Source organism: Doryrhamphus excisus, chromosome 8, assembly GCF_030265055.1.
Source record: "Doryrhamphus excisus isolate RoL2022-K1 chromosome 8, RoL_Dexc_1.0, whole genome shotgun sequence".
NCBI lineage: Eukaryota > Metazoa > Chordata > Actinopteri > Syngnathiformes > Syngnathidae > Doryrhamphus > Doryrhamphus excisus.
In genome coordinates this window covers 5,272,300-5,297,603 of record NC_080473.1, presented here as the reverse complement: position 1 = coordinate 5,297,603, position 25,304 = coordinate 5,272,300, and the positions used below count along the sequence as shown (strand labels likewise).

General features: G+C 40.8%; 1 protein-coding gene across 13 annotated transcripts in view; it reads right to left on the bottom strand.

Moving 5' to 3' along the window:
- Positions 1 to 25,304, bottom strand: part of kirrel3b (kirre like nephrin family adhesion molecule 3b) — a 193,778-nt gene that overhangs the window by 10,360 nt on the left and 158,114 nt on the right. For 3 of the 13 annotated variants that reach the window (XM_058079993.1, XM_058079995.1, XM_058079999.1), the window contains 9 exons: positions 18,712 to 18,860; positions 18,499 to 18,626; positions 17,068 to 17,194; positions 7,921 to 8,021; positions 5,739 to 5,949; positions 2,978 to 3,085; positions 2,464 to 2,547; positions 2,063 to 2,178; positions 721 to 807 (listed from right to left, as the gene is read on the bottom strand). In XM_058079993.1, coding sequence (XP_057935976.1) covers positions 721 to 807; positions 2,063 to 2,178; positions 2,464 to 2,547; positions 2,978 to 3,085; positions 5,739 to 5,949; positions 7,921 to 8,021; positions 17,068 to 17,194; positions 18,499 to 18,626; positions 18,712 to 18,860 — 1,111 coding nt within the window. The remainder of the gene's footprint in view (positions 1 to 720; positions 808 to 2,062; positions 2,179 to 2,463; positions 2,548 to 2,977; positions 3,086 to 5,738; positions 5,950 to 7,920; positions 8,022 to 17,067; positions 17,195 to 18,498; positions 18,627 to 18,711; positions 18,861 to 25,304) is intronic. The other 10 variants (XM_058079997.1, XM_058079998.1, XM_058080003.1 and 7 more) reach the window with 7 other exon arrangements.

The window sequence follows — 25,304 nt, the reverse complement described above, 5'->3', positions numbered from 1 at the left end:
GGCGAGAGGCGGGGTACACCCTGGACTGGTGGCCAGCCAATCACAGGGCACATATAGACAATTAACCTAGCATGTTTTTGGAATGTGGGAGGAAGCCGGAGTACCCGGAGAAAACCTACGCATGCACGGGGAGAACATGCAAACTCCACACAGAGATGGCCGAGTGTGGAATCGAACTCGGGTCCCCTAGCTGCGAGGCCTACGTGCTCACCACTTGCACACCGGGCAGCCTTGACCTGTATTAGCATTCATTCATTCATTCATTTTCTACCGCTTTTCCTCACAAGGGTCGCGGGGGTGCTGGAGCCTATCCCAGCTGTCTTTGGGCGAGAGGCGGGGTACACCCTGGACTGGTCGCCAGCCAATCACAGGGCACATATAGACAAACAACCATTCACACTCACATTCATACCTATGGACAATTTGGAGTCGGCAATTAACCTAGCATGTTTTTGGAATGAAACCGGACTACCCGGAGAAAACCCACACATGCACGGGGAGAGCATGCAAACTCCACCTAGAGATGGCCGAGGGTGGAATTGAACCCTGGTCTCCTAGCTGTGAGGTCCTGTATTATCATGTATTTATAAAATAAGTAATTCAAATCTGACTTTTGGTCTAAAATGCCAAATCACGGCATTCTGGCCTTTTTGTTGAAGACAACTCCCCCACCTTTTACACTTTCAGCGCCTCCATGCTGTCATTGATCAAAAGCAGTACCTTAATGTGCTGGTACTCCTTCTCCTCCTCTTGCAAAACCTCCAGCTGCTTCAGAGCAGATTCCTGCTGGAACTCCCCACGATCCACCTGAATGGAAACCAAGCAAAGTCTGAGCAGACTGGTGGAAACTCTTCTCGCCTTCAAAGTACGAGAGAACATTTGAGATGGAAGAATGGTACTTTTATCAGTTGTTCTTCCTGCGGTATTAGTCAGACACCGTCACTCGATGCTGGAAGGGGAGCATTAATAATGCATCCATGAAAATGTTCTCTCCTTAACAAAGTAGAGTTTTGTAAAGTTGGCAGAGCTCATTTTGTCGCAGTGGAAGAATGGGAGGAATCTGTTGCACCAAAGCTTTCTACTACAAATAACCCCGCCCTGGAGCATCATGCACAAAAAAAAAAAAAAAACCCTTAAGACCGGTGTGGCTTCAAAAAGGGTCTTTCCATGTCTGGCAGCTCCACAAGTACACCCACTGTAGGATTACCCTGCCAACACTGCTGCATTATATCGATAAATTTAGCCTCAGCCTTGACTACTTGTCATCTTGTTACGGTCTTACACATAAATAATGAATTCCACAGCTTTGCCCACAATAATGTACATTCATTATGCTAATATCTGCTTAGGAAGCATGTGCATAACAAAGACAAAAAAAAACATGTTGCGATTCTATTTGAAAGCTGCTGAGAAAAGAAGGAATGAATGAAATCACGATCAATATGTTTCCATTGGTCAAAGATCCTCTACATGACAACAATCTAGCTTCAACTGTTTTAAGAACCCGTGCCATGGAAAGGCCAAGACCGTGCAGGTTTTCTCTTCAGCAGGTGATTTAATTAATGAGCTCCTCCCCTAAATTTGAAGGAGGTGTCGACCATTAAAATCACCTGCTTTAGAGATTGGCTGCAAAAAAAACCTGGAGCGTCTCAGCCCTCCATGTCACGAGGTTGACAACCCTGCTCTAGTGTACGAGAGGAACATTGATGTTCTAAAGGACCTACTGCATAAAACAATGCAATCCTGTCTGGCAGGATGTTTTGCAGGTTAAAAAAAACAACTAAAAACCCAACAAGATACACTGCTATTTTTAAAATAATTATGAAAAAAAGGTGTTTTTAATGACATTGCAAAAAAGTACCGAACGCATAAAACCGAGTCAAAGATCCTCGATATAACAGGAGTGTTCTAATGTTTTTATGGCCCTGCATGAAAAGGTCAGTCAAAGATCCTCTATATGACTGCCGTTTATAAGCCCTTACTGCTTAAAACGCTAATCAAAGATGTTCTATAGGGTATTTTTGACAATATAGGAAGGAAAATAATACGTTGTGACACTCACACTCACCATCAGCTGTTTCATGGAAGCATGCTCCTCATTTTCCCTGGCGGCGTTATGGTCTTTGTGCACAATCTCCACCCGGATGTCGTTTTTCGCAGACACCACTCCTTTCAGATCTGTCAGAAACAGATGGCACGTTTATCTCAATAAGCTGCGCAAACACCATTTTGTATTTGTTGACATTCTAATTTCCCCTAGTGTGCTTTGCATTACGACAACATTTTTTTTTCTTCTTCCCATAACAGACCAACACAATACAAAACAATTAATAATCGTTTGTAACACAAGATTATCTGGCCCTGCATACATAGCATATGCAATCTCACACAACCTTGCATGGCGGCTCATTGTGTTTTAGGCACAATGCTGATGATGGTAACTGTCAGATAACAAATTCTTACTTTCTGTTTTAATTTTGCTTGCAAGTTCTCTCTGGTGAGCACAGATGGAGACGGGCAGTGAGGGCATAACCAGGTGCGCTTCCTCTGTAGTATACAGACAATAGACATGCTGAAGGGACCAGTTGCATACTTTTTGCTTGTTTGCTTCTTGGAAAGAGACACTTGCTGACTGTCTCAAACCTGAGTCACTTGGTACATGGATGGGTGGCAGTGAACACAGCGCATGATGCAAATAGCCTGGGATGTGACTGAGCTTGCGTGAAATGAGTCCTTAGCACAATCTGGCTGTGATCTCTGCAGCGCAAAAGATGTCCATCTCAGGAAGTGATCTTCTGTGAAGTGTGACAGTTTTTTTTCTCCAGCTGCCATTTATCTTGGATTCAATAGCAGCTTTTGTTTGATTTAATGAAAAACAAGATCCGCTACGATAGATGGACATTTTGGTGGTGATTGTGAACCCAATGACGCTTTGCCATGCGTGCTTTTCGGTAATGACGGCGGCGGGCGGACATACTTCTCTGTGAGCGGGTACAACAGAATGCTCCGATGGTGCCCATGAGAACGATGAGGGCGACAAAAGCTCCCACGGCAATGACAATGATCACCGCCACAGGGAGGGATTCTGTACAAAAACAGCGACACAGACAGAAATTTGTCTTGAGGAGGACAATATTAATATTTCATGCATACAAAAAAAATCCACAAAGCAAGAAGACCTACAGGGACGTCATTTTATGGACTACATTTAGACAACATGAAGGAGATGTGGTGTTTGCTGCCTTGAACCACTAGTGCCCCATTTCTGGGGGCAACCGGGCTGTGACTATATTGCTATATTAACTCATTTGCTACCAAAGACGTATTTATGTTTGGTTTTTTTTTGCGCAAGAGGCGATGACGCAAGTGCATCATGCATGCACACACACACAGTTCAGTTCCAAATATGAAAATTATAAATAGTTCATGGTATTATATTTGTAAGTGTATTGATATTTTCATGCAAAACAAACCTTTTTTTGTGTTGGTTATGCTGTGGCATATTTGTTTCACTTTGTCAAAGTGAAAGTTGTGCTTTTTTTTGTTGAGAATTGATATTTTGCTGAAACCTACCTATGTTCTACTGCTGATTACGAAAGGTAGAAACTATCTAAGGATGTTAGTTTAATCATACCTTTGGTATGGTCCATGTTCCTGCTCTTAAAGACAATATTGTATGTGTCATAATCCTCTAAAATGGCCAGTATTGGAGGGGGTGTCTTTTGAAAAAACGTCTGGGATTGAATGAGTTAATAATTATAGCATCACTATACCTAGGTTATAGTATTAGTATTAGTATTAGCAGTAAGTAAAGGGTCTTAACCTCAATTAACCTCTGGACATAGAGTCCTGGTGAGGCTGAGTTGGATCAAGTATTGGGAGTGATGCCGTCCCCCAGGCTGCACTGTGGTACTTATTTTGAGAAAAGTTATGTGTTTAGAGTACATATTGTGTTATCATTTTTGTGTTGCCGCCATTATTGTTGCAAGTGTTTTACCTCGCCCTGAACCTCCTCAATCTTTGTGGGGCAAAAACGCAATTTTAGGAACTGAGAAGACATGTCGCAAACAAGCGAACAGTCATGAGACCAGCATACCTCATTAATAGGGCTGGGCTATATTTAAACTTAAACGTAAACAAGCCAAGTTGACGACTGTGCACCATGAGGGATCTATAAGATGAATCAAATGCTGTTGTGAGGAGAAGGGACGTTTGTGTGGGGAAGTATTTACTCGGCAGACCCCTCAGTCATGGGACAAAATTATTCTAAACACTGAACATGCTCCCGACATAAAGTAAACAAGTCGAAATGACGATAAACGCCAGCGACAGTTGGGTGAATCTAGCAGGAATGAGCTTAGTTTTGCATGCTCGTGTGGTTGTGTGTGTGCATCTTGGCCTTGGTGAGTACATTTTCACCATGTTGTGTTTTACAGCTTTAATGTAAGAACTGTTTTATAATGTCAGACAACCGCTTACAGGTTCCGACATCTGGAGCTGATTCCAATCCAATCATTACAACAAGTCACTTTTGTTGCAAATGTTGATTAGAAATCAGAAAAGAACTGAAACGCCAAGCAAACAGGAGGTTTTTTTCATCATTCGTTGGTGGAGTGACAGCTGGGGACCTACTACATATTACATACAAACCAACAGGTGGGGCCAAATGACTTTTCCCCAAGTGAGTGAGAGCTTTTCTTCCTGTCACACACGGACACTCTGTCAATTGACAGAGTGGCAAGTTAGCAAACAATTATACCAGATATTGAAACCTTTTTTTGTCTATGATTCCATCTATTTCAATTTTTTTGACAAAGAAGAGTCATCTTGTAACCATGGAGGCCTGGGGTCAATATGCTAATTATGCTTCCTAAAGGGTAAACATTTGAATACCGTTCAGTTACAATATAATTTAGACTTATTAAAACATTCCCCCCCAAGGCCGGCATATCCAGTGAGCAATCAAGAGTGTAAATAGGTGTGTGTGTGTTAAGCAGAGTTGTGGTTGTGTTTTGTTCTGCATTGGAGGACGTGCAGGATCTCAAACCTGAAGGCAAAACATCTCCATGCGGCTCCGGTGTGTAAAGGTCCTCATCAAACACTTTAATGAGGGCCGAAGTTGCCCACATTTATGACCTCCTTGCAATTTTCCAACTGAAGCCAAACAACCAAGTGCTCTTCCTACACCATTAAAGACTCTTTAATGCCTCCATTGGTCAATGTCACTTTCACATAAGCAGCTTATAATTTATCATTGGCGATAAGTAGAGAGACTAAACAACCTTCCCCGGTGGTACAGAGGGAAAAGGTCAACAGATAGAAGGTATTAATTTTTCTTAAAAGGGTCTCTTAATGAAGAAAGAGAATTTTTATGTGCTTGTTTGGGTTGTTATGTCGGGATGCCTTAACAGCACCACCCTTGGGTGATTATTGAAGCAGCTGTGGAAGAGGCATTCAAAATGTTTCATTCTCTTGACAAGCATAGACGCTGAATGGCTGGTGTGCCCTTGAGCAAGGCAGCTCCGTTGACAAACTAGGGGCCACCTGTGACATGATACCACCCAATTCATCCTTATGTTGTTTACCACGCAGACATCCGGAGCTCACTTTGTTGCCAGATGTGATGACAGACACACACACACACAGACACAGACGCAAAAACACACCACCACCATCTCGTAACATCTCACACCACAAAGCACATGAATTGGAGAAGAGGAAGATGGAACCTGTCGGACCTTGGCTCCCACCTTGTTCCTTAAGGCGTATGATCTCGGTGTCGGAGCCAAAGCTGTTCCACGCCGTGCAGTTATAAATGGTCTGGAAGTCAGCTGGCACGATGTTACTCATGGTCAGCGTGGAGATGACACCTTCCTCCGTGGTGACCGTCTCAACCGTGTAGCGACCGGACGTACCGGACTCCAACACGGTCTCTTTCCAGGACCAGGCCTAAAGAGTAGACACAGCGTGGTGAGTTTGGACGTTTGGAGGAGGATTTATAGGAGAATAGTGACAAGTCAAAAGCAGTAAAGCGACAATAAAGGAGTGGAGGGCTGGAAGCCAACTCAGCCTTCAGTCTATTTAATAAAACGCCTTGTGCAAATGTGTGTGTGTGTGTGTGTGTGTGTGTGTAGCTCTATGGAAATAAATGTCAGTATGTACAGAAGGTCCATCACTCTGGACCAGAATAAAAGACCGTTTGATAGATTGCTATGCCACTGTGTTCAAACATTGGTCATCCGAGATTTAAATCATTTCATCTCTTCAATTGGGTTGATGTTCCCAGTTTCACGTCTATTCCCATTTAGATTTGATTCTTTGCCATAGAACACTATTCCGTTTTTGCTGTTACCTTTTGGGAAAAAAAAGCCAGCTTGTCCCTCTTTAGTCGAGTCCATTGGAATGGTGTTACAGACGTACGAAGAGTTTGTGAACCAACCAATGTGAGCATTCATTAATTCATTTTTTATGCCACTTAATCCTCATTAGGGTCATTGCGGTATGCTGGAGCCTATCCCACCTGGCCTTGCGTGAGAGGCAGGGTGCACCCTGGACTTGTTGGCAGCCAACGTGAACATATTCATTAAAAGTTTTTCCGCACGGTGAACGAGTGGTTAACGCACAGTTTGATTCTCCACTCGGGCATCTCTGTGTGGAGTTTGCATGTTCTCCCTGTGTGTATGTGGGTTTTTTCCGGGTACTCCGGTTTCCTCTCACATTCCAAAAACATGCTAGGTTAATTGGCGACTCCAAATTGTCCATAGGTATGAATGTGAGTGTGAATGGTTGTTTGTCTATATGTGCCCTGTGATTGGCTGGCCACCAGTCCAGGGTGTACCCCGCCTCTTGCCCGAAGACAGCTGGGATAGGCTCCTGCATACCTTAGTGAGGCTAAGCCGTAAAGAAAATTAATGAATTATACGAAAAAAGAAATATGATAGAATGTTGTGTTTCTGTATTACGTTTTTTTCCATTTAATTATTTTGCTTAGGTTTTGTGTAGCTGTTCTCATTATTTAAAAAAAATTATTACAATTTTAAAAACTTATTAAAACTTATTTTCACATGAAAAAACATTACTTTCATGGTATGATAATAATAATAGTAGTATTAGTAAAAAAAAAAAGTTAAAAAAAACATTAGTAATGCATTAAAAAACTGTTTTAAGTAAAACAACTACTTGCTACTAAAAATCATCTAATTGGAATAAAAATCCTAAAAGAAATTTAAGAAGAAGTGCACATGTTAAAATAATAATCAAAATAATTAAAAGCTAAAATACTATCAGAATAATATTTTCTGGGAATATGGATAAAACATAAACATTTTATAACCTGTATGTAGGGTTGAATACTTAATACTTAATAATAATTTTATGTTTGAAGGGATCTAATGATTGCAGTAATTTAGGCGAATCCTTTCATCCTTCAAATATGTTGGAATGTATCAGTTAGGGTGACACCTTGACTGGGAACATTATATTATAGATTCTTCATTATACATTCTTGAAAATGTAACCTCTTCTTTTACTTCCATACACTTTCTTCTTCCCCAAACCTGGGGTTATTATTCTTCAGTGGCTTTTGTCCTAATTGCCAGCCTGTCCCCAATTAGCTGATCTTTAGAAGTATGTCCACAGAGGGTAAGAAAAATCTGAACACACACCTACAGTCTAGTCTGCCTGCATGGAACATGAATAATTAGCACTTCCTGAGTAGCCTGTTTATATAAGGTCCATAAATCCTGATGCCATCCATGCTGTGTAAATCAAACGAACGCCGCTGTTCCAGCTCCTGTTTCGACCTTTTCACGTGGTAACAAATGCTCATCATTAAGCAGTAACGCTGCTTAACAATTTACCTCCAAATGTAACAAGTGGCTGGATACAATGTTTTTTTTTTTTTTAAAGGAATATACTTACAATGCGATCTGGGGGAGGCGTGCTTCGGATAAAACATTTGATTTGTCCTTTCTCGCCGTGCAAGGCCTGTTGTGTCTGAGTGCTGGAGATGGTGGGTGGCCCTGTAAACAACAATTAGGAAAAAAGGCGCGTTATTGGAATGGAAGCATAGAAACATGGAAACATAGGTCTGATTTTAAAAGATGAGATGCAGGGAGGTTAATCAAATGAAGATTCTTTTGAGAGAACTTATTTCTGGAAACAAACAAAACCAAAACAGTCATAATTGAGTCTGCAATCATGATACAATACAGCAAAGTGATGCACAGTTGTATCATTTGTAGAATTTTTTTAAAAATATTTTAATCGATGTAAGCTATTACATTTGAATAGTTAATAGCAACATGGTGCCATCATGCTATTCTGTGGTTGCATATGTCCTAGTTAGTAAAAAAATATATTTAAGCAAACAAATATTAAGAATACGCATTCAAATTGTGAGTGTAATATTCTACATCGTTCACGAGGTAATTGTTCGGTTAAAAAAAGCACCAAACTTGATCGCCTGAACAACAGGCTTTTATTGCAGGTTTTAATATAATAACATCATAACAATAACACAAGCATTTATGTCTTAAATGGCTTATTTTCTCTTATTATCTCTACTATATTGGGTAATGTGACTGTAAAGATGACTTTAGGGTGTTATTTCATTATAATAGTGTTAAAAAACTACAATAACTATAACAATGCATTAGAAATAAGACTGAAGTTCACTTATCACGGTCGGGTCTGGAACCAATTATCCGCAATAAACGAGGGATTACTGTAATTACATTTAATATACGATCATTTTCGAGAAGTTGATTGGTGGCAGCGACCCACGGCGCCCTTAGCGTTTGACTATAGTAGCATGTTTTACGCTATTCCCTTGCTCTTTACCACACAAATATTGCACTTCATTATTTTTGTATTCACTTGTGCTTGGAATCGGAATTGCTTAACTTTTCGCACGATTTCCTACTAAATTCTCCTGAGATTATGATGGATGCAGTGTTCAGTTTTCCGGGACTTTTCATGGGAAAGATGTATTGCGGCGTCTCCTCCCACTGTATTGTCAACCCAAGGACATGCAAGGACTGAATGAAGGGCAATAGACCTCATTCTGGATCAATGTTATTTATTTTTTTGATTAATGGCTTGTTTGATTCCTCCCACCTAGATAAACCTTACTGGGAAGGGCTAGTATGGTACGTCAAGGCGTAATCAGGACAGCACAGACTCAAGGAGAAAAATATTGCCTTTCTTTCTACTTTTGCGGAGAAGATAACACACAATCTACTATGTTTTCCCACTATTGCTTTGCCTGCAGATGATTTGACCTTGAATAATGTAAAAATAATCATCCTCCCCTGCATGAGTGGCATTACATAGGGTTCTTATGACAAACTGTGCTTTATTTAATGTAGCACAGATGCTGCTGCCTTCTTAAATGTCAGGGGCTTAACTCGTATCAGCCTTTGGGTTTCTCTTCTCAAAATTGGAGATGCATCGTTTAAAAATTTCATCAGATCTTGCTTGACGGGGACATTTGAGCCCAAGTGACTGGTCTGCCTGCCATCTGGAGTGGAGGCTGTTCACACCAGGTGACCACGCTTTTATGAAGATGTCACACTTGACTCAAGTCAGCCCTCTCACTTGTTTTTTTTTTTTTTTTTTTGCGAAATCGACAGGCTGACATGTTGCAGTTAATTGGATCTGTATATTAGCTCTTCCAGCCGTGAAGGTGGAGGGTATTTCTTTGTTTGTTAGCAGGCATAGACAAAAGCCACATAAGGATTTCCATGAAACCTTGTAGGATGGCATTTACACACAGGGCTGTGCACTGGGAGGGAAGCTGGGGGGGTAAAACATTAGTATACACACATATATATATGTATTTGGGCACCACATATCCCTGGCGGCACCCCTGTTTAAACCAATAAAGAACTCATTATTTTTAAATCATACATGACAAATGCAGTAATCCCTGGTTTAATTGGTAACTTAATTCCACACCTTATGGAGATAAATTAATTTAATCGAAGTAGGATTCCTTATTTATAAATGAAGTATTTTCATACGGCATAGAATACCTGTTACGACGTTCTACGTATGGTTTTAAATATTACTATAAAGCCGATATATATAGAATATATATAGAAAAATAACCAATATTCAACATTACATTGATATTACACTAATATTACCCATATAGTAGATGTAGCCAGAGAAAACAATCAATTTAAGACATAAATAAGACAAGTGCTCATATGTGCTTCAATGAAGAAGACCTCACATTTGAAACATCAACCCTTTTTCTAGATTTTTCCAACATTTTTTTTAACAATACCATTTGGTTCTCACGATGTCTGCCAAGTACAAATAAAATTTTGTAAAAACATGCAGCCTTTGTGTTACCTGTGCTCTCCTTTTCTGACAAATACAATGGTGCCATAATTCAATACCAAATTTTGACCTCATAAATTGAATTGATTCACCATTTCTGTTTTTTACAAAAAATTCCACTGTGATTTTAGGGTTTTTAGCCCAATGATAAGAAAATCTGATGTTTCATAATTTAAAATAATCCCAGGTTTTGAAATACATGTTACACACTTTGGTAAAACTGCACCAAAGATCAGGAAGTAGAGTATAATTAAAGATGTCTATTAATAGCACTGCCTTATATTTGGGATATTTATACATGAAACAGAACAGGTGTTGCCAAATGATTTATTCCCCAAGTGTGTCAGAGCTTTTTTTCCTGTCACACACACACACACACACACACACACACACATACCAGTGACCAACACCGAAACCGATCTAATTCAAAATATGTCTTGAAAAAGTTGGATTGTCTTATAGTCAGGTCCGGTCGGTGTACAATATAATACGAAACACAACACTAAAGACCGATAAATGACTGAACAACTATTTGGCAGAATTTCACCCTCATTTTGCATGTGAAAAAAAAAACTTTAAGTGACACTTCCACCTCCATCTCCATCTCCTCACTCCTGCACTCACAAAGACAGCGTGCCATTCATTTCATAGAGAATACAGCAAGGACATAATCAAACAAGTCTCGAGTGATGCCTCAGGTTTAAGACATTGTGAGTGGGCGGCGCATGTTGATTAGCGAGACAGTTTGCTTCACTTGCCAACTTCCGCCAAACTCTCTGCCATCTCTCTGACGATTGCAGTTTATCACCTGTCTCTAAATGAATTAACATTTTAATGACTTTGCCAGATGGTGCCTTGGTAAGATACTGGAAAAGCTGCAAAAAGAATGTTGGCACAGTTTGTTTTTTTTGTGTGCGTCTAATGACAGCATTAACACAGTGTGTGTGCATGCTGTGGTTTGTTTGTACATGAAACATGCATGTTCTTCCAGAGCAGGATCAATAGCTTGCAGTTTGCAAAGGGCTTGCAGTCCCGGCTAAAGAGGATCTATTCTATGGATCCCACTTGCAAATGAGAGGCATAATTAGCCTTATCTGCCTGACTCAGGTGGAAAGTATGTAACACTGCTGAGAGCCAAACAGATAGTGGGCAGCACAACACAGCATCAGGAAGGGAGGTCATCAAAGTACGAGGTGCAATTTTTCATTCAATTCATCAGGAGGAGGCGTCAATCTAGTTACACAACTTTGCTGTGGGTGTCAAAAGGCCAGAGCTTACAGTACATTTCCCCTCTTAACTGCTGCAAAATAAAAGGCTTGACATTTTCTCAGGAGTGAACAACAGCTTTGGGTTTTTGTTCTTGTGAGATAAGAGAGAGAAAATAAAGCAGGTACACAAGCAATAAAACATCATCTGATGGACACTTTAAGGAGGAATCCTTTATAATGATGCTGTCAACGTGTAATGTGTGCGTGCCCAAGCTGACAACAAGCGTATGTCTTTAATACTAAAATAGCAATAGGATGTTTAGAGCGTGAGGTGTACATTTCTATGTCAATGCTAATTTAATATTACTTAATACTGCCAAATGGGATATTTTGTGTTGTAATAAGCCTCCACCGCCATGTCACAATTACACAAACCATCAGTAATATACAAACAATGCATGGCATTCCAGAATTGGGCATGAATATTATTCTAAATAAAGCAAGAAACCCAGGTATCGCCCGGTAACCCCTTTATTTCCCAACACCTATGTCTCGACAACTCTAGACTACAAACCTCTACACTACAACATCATCTGCATGAGTAGCTCTGTTTATGTGATGGGGTGTTCAAGCCCGCTGGTAACTTTGAGTGTAAGGCACAGCCTTTCTGACACAAGCATTCGGAGGAAAGAAAAATGCTAACTCCACTATACGCCTGCGAGCTGGCCCTGTGAGGTGAATCTGAAATCTGATTGGTGAAAGAAAACAGTGCTTCTAATCGTGTATGTGACATGGGCCAGCACTGCTAACTCTGAAGGCCCAGGTTAGATTACGACTACATGTTCTCACCGTCATAAACTTGCTATTTCCTTCCCCTTGTGCTGCGTTAAAAGATGTTTAAAGACGGCAGAATTGCCAATTAACAGGGAATGTAAGTGACCTATGGGGGGTTAGGGGGGCTTTGCTGTCACCATTGGCTTTCTAAGCTCAGGTCAAGAGTTCTCCGGGTCACCATTATGCATGCTCCTCCACCTGGACTAATGTATGCACATATAAACACCTGTGGGTGTAATGCATTAAATGCATGAATATGGTCTTTGTATACATAATATCCTTTCGCTCATTCCAGTCTCCTCTAAAATGGATGTAAAAGTAAGCCATGCATACTGTATATATACATATACAGTATATATTTTGTTCGATATAAATAATCAAATGCACGGATGTGCTCATGCCACGTAACCCCATTTGAGGTGCTGACGAGCAAATTCATTGCGAGCGCACGAGAAGAGTAAGCAATATGTATCCATTAGTGACTTAAACGCAAACTGCCTCCACTGCTAGCTGTTTGATTATAATTAAATTATATTCCTCCCCGGGGAAAAGCAGCAATCCTCTTGTCTGCGTGCATCACCGCTGGGAGAGACGGCACGCAGGAGAGAGAGAGACAGACGGAATGACACATGCAATTCAAATGAAGCTGTTAAGGGCTCGGAGGATCACTGCAGGGAAAACAAACAGTAAAGACACATTAGGATGTGCAGCAGAGGCACGTCATAACATGGCCTCCGATGGCGGTGCACAACAGTGGCATGGATTTGTAACAAGTATTGTTTTTACCCATTATTACTTATTATTCAATAAGTATACCAATGATTTCCATGAAACAGGTGGATAGCAGCTTGCCCTCAATAGACGATGCACAACGATGAGCCAATTCAAGAAACAATACAAGCAGTTGATGTTTGCTAAATACAAGGATGAAGAGTCTTGAACCAGTCATGATGTGCTATATATATCACTATATTGACACTTACTATGGTACCCATTATGTCATTGTATGGTCACCTCATACTTCGGTACGTGACAAAAAAAAAAAAAGTCTAAAACCATATTAGGAAAGCAGGAAGTGAACAAATGTAACAGTTACTGATTGTAAAAGTACCAGATGGAAGGGTAGGATTTAATAAGCTTTGCTTCTTCCTACTCTTTTTGGACATGTGGAACTGTGAACTGATTATGGGATGCACTCAATTGTAATCTGATGCATGTTCAAATGAAATAAAACCATTACCATTACCATTGGACTGAATGTAATATTGTGGAGGTTTAGAATGGTGAGGGTGCAGTAGTTCACCATTGGTACAGTCCTGTATAAAGTCTGCGTGGAGTACACGTTTCAGTCTTTGGTGTGCGCTTATTTCATAACCTCCTTTGAAGGTTGGCAGAGTGTCCTCACCATTAACACATCCGAGAGAAATTTTGAGACACTTACTTTTTTTTTTATTTTCGAGCCATTTTGACTGCGTGGAATGACTCCAGGTGAATTTTGCCTGAAGCCGGATATGCATTTTTAAAACATTTTCAAACTGTCATCTCTGTTACCTCAATTAGCATAAAATGGCAGTGCTAAGTAAAAGACGACACAAAATGGCCTATTGAAAGCCAGTGGAAATCCCATTTTCTGACCCTCCATTTATCAATTTGCAGGCTTGGACCTACCAACATCTATGGAGAGCTGCCATTTTTTGTACTTAGGAACAAAAGAGTTAGGTTAAAGGACCTCTTAAAGGTTATTGGAGAGGATGCAGGCTTTATATGCACTTTAGAGGTCCTTACTCTCCACGGCGACAGGGTAAATATCTACAGCGTGCACGGTGTTTACTTTCACAAGTCCGACAATGGGTTTCACCTCCAGCGCTAACTAAAAATGACTTGGAATGCCTCATGTGGTTTGGGAAAAGAATGTCAATTATTCAGGAGAGCAGAAAAAAAAAAACTGGAGGCTTTTGAATGTCAAATGCCATTTGAGGCATGGAAGTGAGGTAAACGCAACAGAGGACAAAAAAGAAAGACAAGACACCCAGATCTCGCTTCAGCAGCGCACAACATAAAAATAATCTGCTATCTCGTGTAGTTCCCGAGCATGCTTGGAATTGTGTTATAATCCTAATTAAAACAATCTGCTTTTTTTTTTGCTTCTCATCGTGTATTCTGTTTACTTATTGCGGCTATAGAACGGCAGGCAGGCCGCGCGTACATTTCAATGACGTGAAAACAATGGAATTAGTTCTGACTTTGCCTGCCGTCATTGCAACCACGTTCATTGTGGTTCATAGAAAGTCCCGGTTTTGATCTGGCGCTGGGGGGGGAATTGTGTGGTATCCCATTCCTTCTGATATGCAAAGTTGACGTCTGGGTGTTGAAAAGGAAAATCTTTACACACCATGCTTTTCTTCTTGATGTATTTTCATCCCTCAAATCAGCACACGCTTGCTTACAGGCAAACTCTTTTGTTAGCTTTCAAAATGGTCCATTGTCAACGTTAAGTATACATCATGTTGCCTGCCTCTAAAAAGAACAACAACAAACCCTCTTGTTCATAACTGGGGTATCCCCACAGACACCTAAGGGCGCACTAACAATGGGCAACCCCAATATAAATACGGTCGCCCCTCGCCAATTTGCGGTTTGGTTTGAATTTTGTGGCTTTCGTGACAATAAATTGTCCTCCACGAGTATAGCGCCTTTCCACCTGCAAGGATTTGTGACACCATTAGCACATTTACCTACCGATGACACAGCATCAGGACCAACTTGGGATTCAGTATCTTGCCCAGGGATACTTCGACATAATCACAGCAAGATTTTGCATGAATTAAACATTTCTAATTGACTAAATGAACTAAAATACAAATGTAAGGCATGTAAAAGACGCATTCAAAGATACGAAGATATGTAGTATTCAACACTGGTCAGTAGATCAGTAGCTAGACTTAAACAACAGGTTTTTATTGTAGGTTTGAATTATCTCACAACAGACCCAATAATCCCAAATAAAAATCCCTAATAAAAACACGGCGTACAGTTGTGGCTGTAACCCACAGCAAGCTGAAACCACGCACTTTGCTCTCCTAGGGAACACATTTTTAGTCTTAAATGGCTTATTTAGTCTTACTATGTCTACAATATTGGGTAATATGACTGTAAAGGTGGCTATGGGGTTGTAATGTCATGCCAAGAGGGCTCTAATAATGTTAAAAACCATATTTAGAAGGCTGTGAACATGTTTTGTATGCTCTAACTGTGAATGAAGAAATCCTGCTTATTCATTACCTACCGAAATTGACTTATCACGACTGGGTCCTTTCCAAAACATAAAGAATCAGAATCAGAATCGCCTTTATTGTCATTGTATTGCATACAACGAAATTTGAGTGAAAATCCACGGTGCATTTTGTAGAAAGTAAAAATAAGGATAAGGAAAAGGATAAGAATAAAACAAGGAATAACAATATGAATAATATAAAAGTGGCAGGTGCTGTTCTAAGCTCTGAGCTAATGAAGTCTTTCATTTGAGGGTTGCCAGGTCTCATACCAAGGCTAATAATCATTAATGATGGTATGTCTGTACAAATAGCTATTATTCATTCATTTTCTACCGCTTTTTCCTTACAAGGGTCGCGGGGGTGCTGGAGCCTATCCCAGCTGTCTTTGGGCGAGAGGCGGGGTACACCCTGGACTGGTGGCCAGCCAATCACTGGGCACATATAGACAAACAACCATTCACACTCACATTCATACCTATGGACAATTTGGAGTCGCCAATCAACCTAGCATGTTTTTGGAATGTGGGAGTACCCGGAAAAAACCCACGCATGCACGGGGAGAACATGCAAACTCCACACAGAGATGGCCGAGGGTGGAATCGAACCCTGGTCCTCCTAGCTGTGAGGTCTGCGCACTAACCACTTGTTTTGGCATCTTAAACCCACGTTCGTAAAACAGAGGGTTTCCGTTTAAAAAGGAAATGTGTGACATGACATCATGTTTGTAAATATACAAACATACATAAGTATTGTTTTTATTTTGTTTTTTATTATATGTGTTTAAATAATTAATAATATATACTAATTTAAACTACTATATATTGACTACATTGATGGACATTCGGCAACCTAACCTGCTGCAACCTAGCCTGCGTCTGATTGGCCATCACTGACTGTATTTTTATATGGACTGACCTTTTTTTCTTTTAACTCTCGTGTGTGTGTGTAGATTTTATTAACCCGGGAGTGTTGATGTGGCCGTCGCCTGTGTCGCTAAGACAGAAAAAGACACATCCCTGTGACTCATGCAGATTAGAAAAGGTGTGAGCATTTCTTGGGAAAGGTCTGCTGTACATGTATAGCTTTATTGCATCGCTGCAAATAGAATAGCTGGCATTTTCATACAAATAAAAACAGTGCCCAGACCAAAATATCATTAAAAATCTGTGGTTGACCTGGAGGGTGTGTGTGTGTATGCACGACAGGTACAGTATTACACTATTTTTCAATATGCAAGTCTTCGGGGTCCCACAATGTGTGGGCTATAGTGCGAGCACACACACACGTTAGGTCAGAGGCGTTATCATGTCAATGAGGACCTCTGCCCTCGTTTAAGACACACACGTGTGTGTACATGTGAACCGGCCAACCGCACAGAGACACATATGAACAATAAAGCTTACCGTTGACAGTCAGGGAAACTTCTTTCTCCCCGGCGCCGACTCTCGGGACCACGGCTCGGCATACATATTTCCCAGCATCCTCCTGCCGCACGGATTTCAGCGTAAGAAGGTTCTCGTTGCTAAGAACCTGCGACAGGAAAAGTATAAATAAAACACACTGTCAATACACGAGACAATTTGAAATATGAAATAGTTATAAAGCAAAATTATAAAGGGGGATGGCAGCATGAGGACTACTGGAGATTATAAAGGGCATCTCTTCTCAATTATTAAAATCCAATTTGAGTTCTGAGCTCAGTGGAATAAAAGAAGGGGGGGCTCCATAAAAGAAAAGGTGGAATGGGGTGATCAAATCTACTGTATAAATAGCATGTGGTCATGGACATGAGCAATATAATTCCACACATACTGTACTACAGTACTGGGGAGAATATACGTCCATAATCACACATAACCTGTTCAGCTGGCATTAAAATATGATTCAATGTGTATGTTTAGATACTGTGGTTACTGATATGGTATTTGTGTAGTATTACATCATCACCATGTGAGCAAAGTTTGAGCAAAGTTAAAGTAGCGAATTATGTTGTTATTCATGTTTTACAGCGCTTAGCTTCTTTTTACATTTGTATGGCCACTAAGAATGTTAAAATTGCAACACGTGAATCGGTATTGTTGTCATTTTATCTGATACTGGTGCCATATTGGTACTTTTGAAGCAATGCCAGTCCATAAAGGGTGAACACTTATATTGTATTTATTGGACTATAAGTCAGAAATAAGTCGTACCAGCCAAAAATATTGGATTTTTTTTTCACAGACCAAGAACAGGCATTTTATCTTAAAAGGCAAGTTATAGTAATAGCAATAAGATGATGAACGCAACATGAATAGGTGGTATGTCAACGTAACATTAACATTATTCAGATAACCGTTGCCTATAACAGAACATAAGTCGTTTACTTACAGCTTGTAATCTGCACAATATGATTTTCTTTTTAAGGGCAATTGTGTTCCGTCCTTTTTAGATGTCTTTATAAGTTTAAAATTGCAGTACATTTTACCAAAAAATAAAATACAGTGCATTGTATCCAGAAACAATTATGGAATTAAAATCATTCCAAACCTTCACAAACACACAAAACAATAGCAAACAAACTCAGTGTGTTTTCCAAATACAAAACATCATTTAGAAACAAATGCATTTTCTTTTTCAAATAAGAAACGTACCAATCAAACAAGCACTGGTTGCAGGTAGTCGATTCAGAATTAATTTAGCACCAAAATGAGGCACAGATAGCCACTTAGGTTTTCGATCTGGTTACTACCGTTTGTTTGATTACTTGGTAGAATATGTGTCTGGATGTTCTGTTTTAATACTAAGTGCAATACCTTAAATGTGCCAGTGGAAACGTAACTAAATGCACTAACCACTCCAGAACCCCTCTTCATCCACACTATGGTCAAAGAGGGATTTCCAGTCCAGGCACAGTTGAAAACAGCATCCGAACCGAGGTCCACCTGCAAGGACTGAGGCTCCGCAGCCATGCGAGGTCCGACTGTTGAGATAAAAGATAGTGAAGAGGCATGTTTGTGCAGTAAAAAGGATGGCTTTTTTTTGTTAGTGGTTACAATAACACTCACAGTAGACATCAACATTGCGGCTGACGTTAGTGCTGCCCAGTTGGTTGGTAACCTCACAGGAAACGGGCTCAGTGAAGAAGGAGTGGTCCACAATCACCTCGTACGTGTCTCCGGAGACCTCCTTTATGATACTTCCCCCTTTGGCCCACCTGGTGAGAGGATTTGAAGGCATGAAGGGGGGGAAAAAAGCAAGGAAAGGCATTCAGTTGTTCCAGCCGTTTTCATGTGAATGGTGCTCTTTCTTTGTGTGAATAAATCATCATTCTCGGGGCAGGTTTTTTTTTTATTGCTGGCTTCAGCATGTTTTTGTGGCAGCCCTCCATGGTGTGACAAGGTCCCTGGCGGGTAGAAGCAGATGGAACGTTTTCCATAAAAGCAAAGCAGAGGGTACATAAGAAAAAACAACAAATCAAAAGTCCAGTCAGGGCAGCACCTCCACTGCAAGCCCCCTACCATCTGGGAAAGTGTCACTTGACACCTATAGTTAAAGGGGACCTATTATGCTCATTTTTTCACCCTTTATATTGAGTCGTACTCCTATAGAGCAGATACACACAATAACCCGCACAGAAAACATTCTTGATTTTCCAGAATCAGCACGTATTCCAGCTGTATTTCCTTGGATTTGTGCTTCCCGCCAAAACTTTTACTTTTTATTTATTTATTCAATTCAGAACGGTAACATAGTATCACCGCTGGTGAGGTAGAAGCTCAGGAGCAGTTGGACTTATAATGCTGCCTCCAACCTCACCTGCTCAAAGAGGAGCACTCATTGTTGGACACACTTTGTCAGAGGCGCTGTTGTTGTGGTGGGGCTCACAAACCGGACAGTGAGTGCGCCGCATGGACGCACAGCGTGTCCGAAATTAATGCACCTACCCCGGCGAGAGCATAGTTTACAAGCTTCTGGCTCCAGCAACAATTTGCCGAATTTTTAAGGTCATGTTCACATAAACAGTCCCGTGTGAAAGGCTGTTTAATATTTTTCTCTTGCTGGGAATCATGAAATATAATAACTTCGTCCTGAGCTTGTTTCATAAACAGAGTAGCAGAGCTTGGGGGAGAGCGGAGAGCTTACAGCCACACCCATATAAGGAAGTCCGCTCTTCTGTGACATCACAAAGGGGCAGTTTTACCATCCTTTTTGAAACAGAGCGTTTTGAGCCATACCAAACGTCTTTCAGGGATCACTTCCAAATGCGCAAACCTCATTTTATGACAGTTTGGCATCGTTTAACACAAGAATACAACATTCTAACTACATTTATAGGTCAGAAAAGGGGAAAAAGCATGATAGGTCCCCTTTAATACAAGTGACAGTAAATGATACAATCGAGCCTCAAAATGTAAACCTCTACTTTGTACAGCCATTAATTGGTTGGTTGACCTGCCAATGCAATTAACACTGCTAATGAGTGAACCCACAAGTCATGCGGCCTCAAAAAGACATCATCTTTTCACGTTATGTTTTCCTTTCCGCTTTCTCATGCACTCCAAATCATTATTAAAGTTTAAAAAGTAACTTAATTATTAATTCTTCACAATGTACTTCTTGTGCATGCATGCCGGCTTGGTACAGCATAGTAGCACGCAGTAACAATGATACTGGTGTCATTTTTTTTTTTTTTTCACACGCTGCCAGTGTTCAGAAGCACAGGGGCTTCACGGTAGAAGAAACTCATTTGTTTCCCATAACTAAACTGGGCCCATGCGTCAGTGAAATGCTATCATTGAAATGAAAAAAAAAAAGATTACTCATTCAATCACTAAGCAAAGTGGAGCAGAATCTTAATTGGACTTTTTTTGCCCTCTTTTTTTTATTCTTCTGATTTTTTGGCAACAACAGTAGCATAGTTCTTTGGTTCCTTGTTCACTTTTTTTTTCTTCCTACAAATATCACTTTAAATATTTGCCCATTTAGCGGTAATACTGTTGTCTGTATCTATATATGCTTTGCAGGTATACATACACAATGTCTGATTAATTGAAAAGCAAATTTTCAAATGAAAGTGTCAAAAGAATGTAATAATTATGTCAAGAGAGATGTATCAATTGCTGCTTATTATATGACAGTGATTATTAAGTTGATTACAATGAAATAATTACATGCGAGGAAGTAATGACACCGATAAGGATGTTGATAGAAATGACTGGTGATGACAGCCCTGCTATCAATCGCATCACAAATTACTGAGTGGGTAGTTTGGGATTTTTTTGTGGAAAGTGTTGTTACTGAATAATTTAGAGATCTCAGGAATACAGATTTGAAGAGAAGAGGGAGTAAAATTTGGAATAATTGGATAAATTGACAGCTATTGTAATACACTATTAAGTTTTCTCTATCCTGCATTATTTATGTATTATACAGTGTTGGTCACAATTTTTTTGTATTTACAGTATTCATTCGTTCAATTTTTATTCCTTGTCCTCACAAGGGTTGTCGGCGTGCTGGAGCGTATTCCAGCTTTCTTCGGGCGAGAGGCAGGGTACACTCTGGACTGGTGGCCAGCCAATCACAGGGCACATATAGACAAACAACCATTCACACTCACATTCATACTTATGGACAATTTGGAGTCGTATTTATCTTTAATACCTGTTCTGTTTATTATTAATATTATTCTGCTTTCCGTATATACAACTATGTTTTTTTGGCATAGTTGTTCCACTAAAGTTTATTCCACCCGTTCATTATCCTCTCAATGTCCGGACAAATCCGTGAGATGTATAACCGGAAGAGTTAACAGCTGTGGAATGGGCAGGTAATGCATTTCCCAGCATGCTTTGCTGTAGTTAAAAAACACTTTTGACTGTCTCATGACTTTTTAAGGTGGTATTTTGTACAGACGGGGTGTAATAGTTAAAGCGCTGCTGGTTGTAGTCATGTACTGGTCTGAATCTGACATCCTTAAGAATGGTTGTGAATTTGATGTTTTTTTCCGGTGATTTCTAGGGTAGAATTAAATTGACCCTGAGTCTTTCTATTCTTTTTTTTGGGGACATGTTGAATTGTGCAGCCTCAATGTAGCTTTGTTAAACACATCCATTTTCTTTAGGAGTAATAGATTGGATGAAAAATACGCTATGAGCGCAAACATCTGAGAAAACAGCCCCGAATCAAGTAATTATTCAATCAGTAGTATAATGTATGGATGCAAGGCCACATGGTTGAGTTGAACCTTAGGAAGGACTTATTTCAGCAACACTTCAACCAACACAACATGAAAAAAACAAATGAATTAGCACCTCATCATGTATTCCTCTTCACAAATTCATTTTAATTTCAACTCCACAGACAGTACTTTAATAGCAAGCAGCCCCACTTGCGAATAAGCGATGTCTGGCAGACATGAGGTCAGTCAAAATCAATTTAGCATCACAACCCATCAGAATCCCAAGCAGCCTAATAATCTAAAGCGTGGCATGCAAATAAATGAGCTTTTGTCGGAGCTTTGTGCACGGTTGTACGCCACAGACATGGGACCTGATTTCCTTTGTTTACGACACTCTCCGGTCTCTAGCGGCTTCTTGTTTATGTCTGAAAAAAACCCCTGTGTCTTCATCAGAGGTATGTTGAGTTGGATGCTTCCCAGTTAACTCCGCTACACATAATAATGAAGATATTCCCACTTTGCCTGATTTTGGCTTTCACATTTCCTGTTTTCTTGCAACCTCTGCTGTCATTTATGTCTTTTTTCCATGTATCCTTTACATTTTTCATATCAGGTCATGTGGGTGATGACAGGGGTCTCAAACGTGCATGCGGAATTTTGGGGACCCCGACCTGACATCAGCATTTATAAATGTGGCCCCTGAACCTCAGGAGAGATGTTCAGACACTTGCTTAAAGGCAGCAGCTCTTTAATTGGGCAAGTAATAGCCAACACTGAACCCTCACTCACTCAATGAACAGGGGGTTGGGGGTCAGCCGACAGAACTGTGTGGTGTGTACTCGCAGGTGCTATATTAAGAGCAGAGTTTTAAGCTTGGGTCTGTTAATGGTAAAAGTTAGATTTATTGAGTGAATGTCATGGTTGTCATCAGTCGCCACTATCTCGGACTCTGCAAGTGTCCGTTGAAGTGGAGGACAGCAAAGTGGTGCAGTGCACACTTGGAATGGATGGCTCTCCCGGGGATGGAAAAGAGGCCATTCATCCAAGAACTACTCTGTCCTTGCGCTTTATCTGATCTGGGGTAGACAGAGTGTATTAGCACTGAATAATAGCCCCACACTGCTTGATCAGCTTCCTGCCCTCCTCTCGCAATGCTCTCCAGAGGGTACGTTTGTGGGTGGGGGCTCTCTCAAGCGAGCATTAAGAGCGCCCCAAAATCCCCAATCTACCATCCACCTCCAAACGCCAATGGTGCGTTGAATGGGGAAGTGCTTATATAAACTGCAGATAAATCTAAGCGGTATATCATCAGTGTGAGTTAGAGTGTGAATAACCTTGAAGTATCAAAAGTCATTGCTCTGTCTGGATATTAGTGAATCTTATTGCCTCAATCACAAAAAGCCAGACAGCTCATTGGCATTGATAGAGACAGAGGTAGGAACACCTGGGGTCTGGTTAGTTAGAACTATGAAATAAAAATATGTCCAAAACATAACAACAACCCTACTGGGACCGCCCCCACCAGAAGTGTAAATAGGAAAGCTATTTTTACAACTGAAGAAGCCTTTTCGACAAAAGGTGAAATGTGTTCCACGTACAAGAAGAGTCCAGTTGCCACTATTCGACCTTTGTGGATTACCATGACCGGGATGACTGAGAATCTACACTCCCCAGTCCAGTATATCACCAAAATATTTTTTTTTCATTTGCATATTTTCGGTCTGCAGCAGGATTTGAACCTGCGACCTCTCTGAACCGAGCCAAATTTACTACAGACTGAGCTACTGCCGCCTCGAGTGATGTTCCAGTTTGGCATGCTGCAAAGTTATGTGGTAAAACTTAACAGTCGGTTTTGGCGAGGTGGTGACTTCAACTTCAACGCTAAAAAGTTCAACTACTGCCGGCTATACCTTGGATAAGTGGGAAGTAGAAACGGTTCATTGTGGTTAATCTCGGCCTGAAAATAATTCTTAGTTGTTGAAGCTGAAGCTTGTTGTTTCGATTAATCAAGTAATTGGTTTGGCCTCGCTGCATGGTGACCAGCTAGGAGACAGGGATTCGATTCCCCGCTCAGACATCTCTGTGTGGAGTTTGCATGTTCTCCCCGTGCGTGCGTGGGTTTTCTCTGGGTACTCCGGTTTCCTCCCACATTCCAAAAACATGCTAGGTTAATTGGCGACTCCAAATTGTCCATAGGTATGAATGTGAGTGTGAATGGTTGTTTGTCTATTTGTGCCCTGTGATTGGCTGGCCACCAGTATAGGGTGTACCCCGCCTCTTGCCCAAAGACAGCTGGGATAGGCTCCAGCACACCCGCGATCCTGGTGAAGAAATACCATAACAGATGATGATTAATTGGATTAATCATCAAATCACTGATTGTTGCATCTCTATTTTTTTATTCATGTCTGCAAATGAAGCCAAATGGAGAGCGCTATTTGATTTGATCGCTCCTAGTTTGTGCCCCCTGTTGTGAAAAATGATGTCATAACGGTTAATGAGCACCAAATATGAGTCACATCTCACTTAACTTTGGAGAGAAGAGCCACTCAAATGGTTGCATGTTTTTAGACCATTATGAAGGGAAAACCCTCCTTCCTTGTGGACATGACACTGCATCTGAGCTACGTGAGCCGGTGGGCTTTGCTACACATCTTAATGTACTCATATCCGTGGTTCGGATCTGAAAGTAAAGTTCTGCCAACTATTCATCAGTCAGGTACAGATCAATAGCAAATCGGCTAAGGTAATATTATGTTGCTGTTAAAATTGCTGTAATATTAGCAAGTCAGCTACAACGTGTGAACCGCTGTCCAACCAGTGCCTCGAAGCATTCATTCATTCATTCATTTTCTACCGCTTTTCCTCACGAGGGTCGCGGGGGGTGCTGGAGGCGGGATACACCCTGGACTGGTCGCCGGCCAATCACAGGGCACATATAGACAAACAACCATTCACACTCACATTCATACCTATGGACAATTTGGAGTCGCCAATTAACCTAGCATGTTTTTGGAATGTGGGAGGAAACCGGAGTACCCGGAGAAAACCCACGCATGCACGGGGAGAACATGCAAACTCCACACAGAGATTGCAGTGGGTGGAATTGAACCTTGGTCTGTGCGCTAACCAATCAACCACCGTGCAGCCTGCCTCGTAGCAATTTATCTTTAAGTGATAGCCAACAATAGTCCGGTTCTAAAGTTTATTGCACAAACTTTTCATAGGATTCCCCTCCTCGATTCTCGTGAGGCCATGTTAATCCCAAGATGTGTTGAAAAGTCCAATGGTGTCTCAACAGGCTTTGGTAGTAGAAGAACACTCAATGCACAGACGGACTAACGGACAACCCAAGAGCAAAAGGCCTCCAGCCATGGATGCTGCCGGTGCAGAGGTATAAAAAAGTAATCACAACTGCCAGTGCGTGTTAGCTTTCGATACCCAAGAGGTGAATTGTACTTCAAGCATTGATCCAGTCTC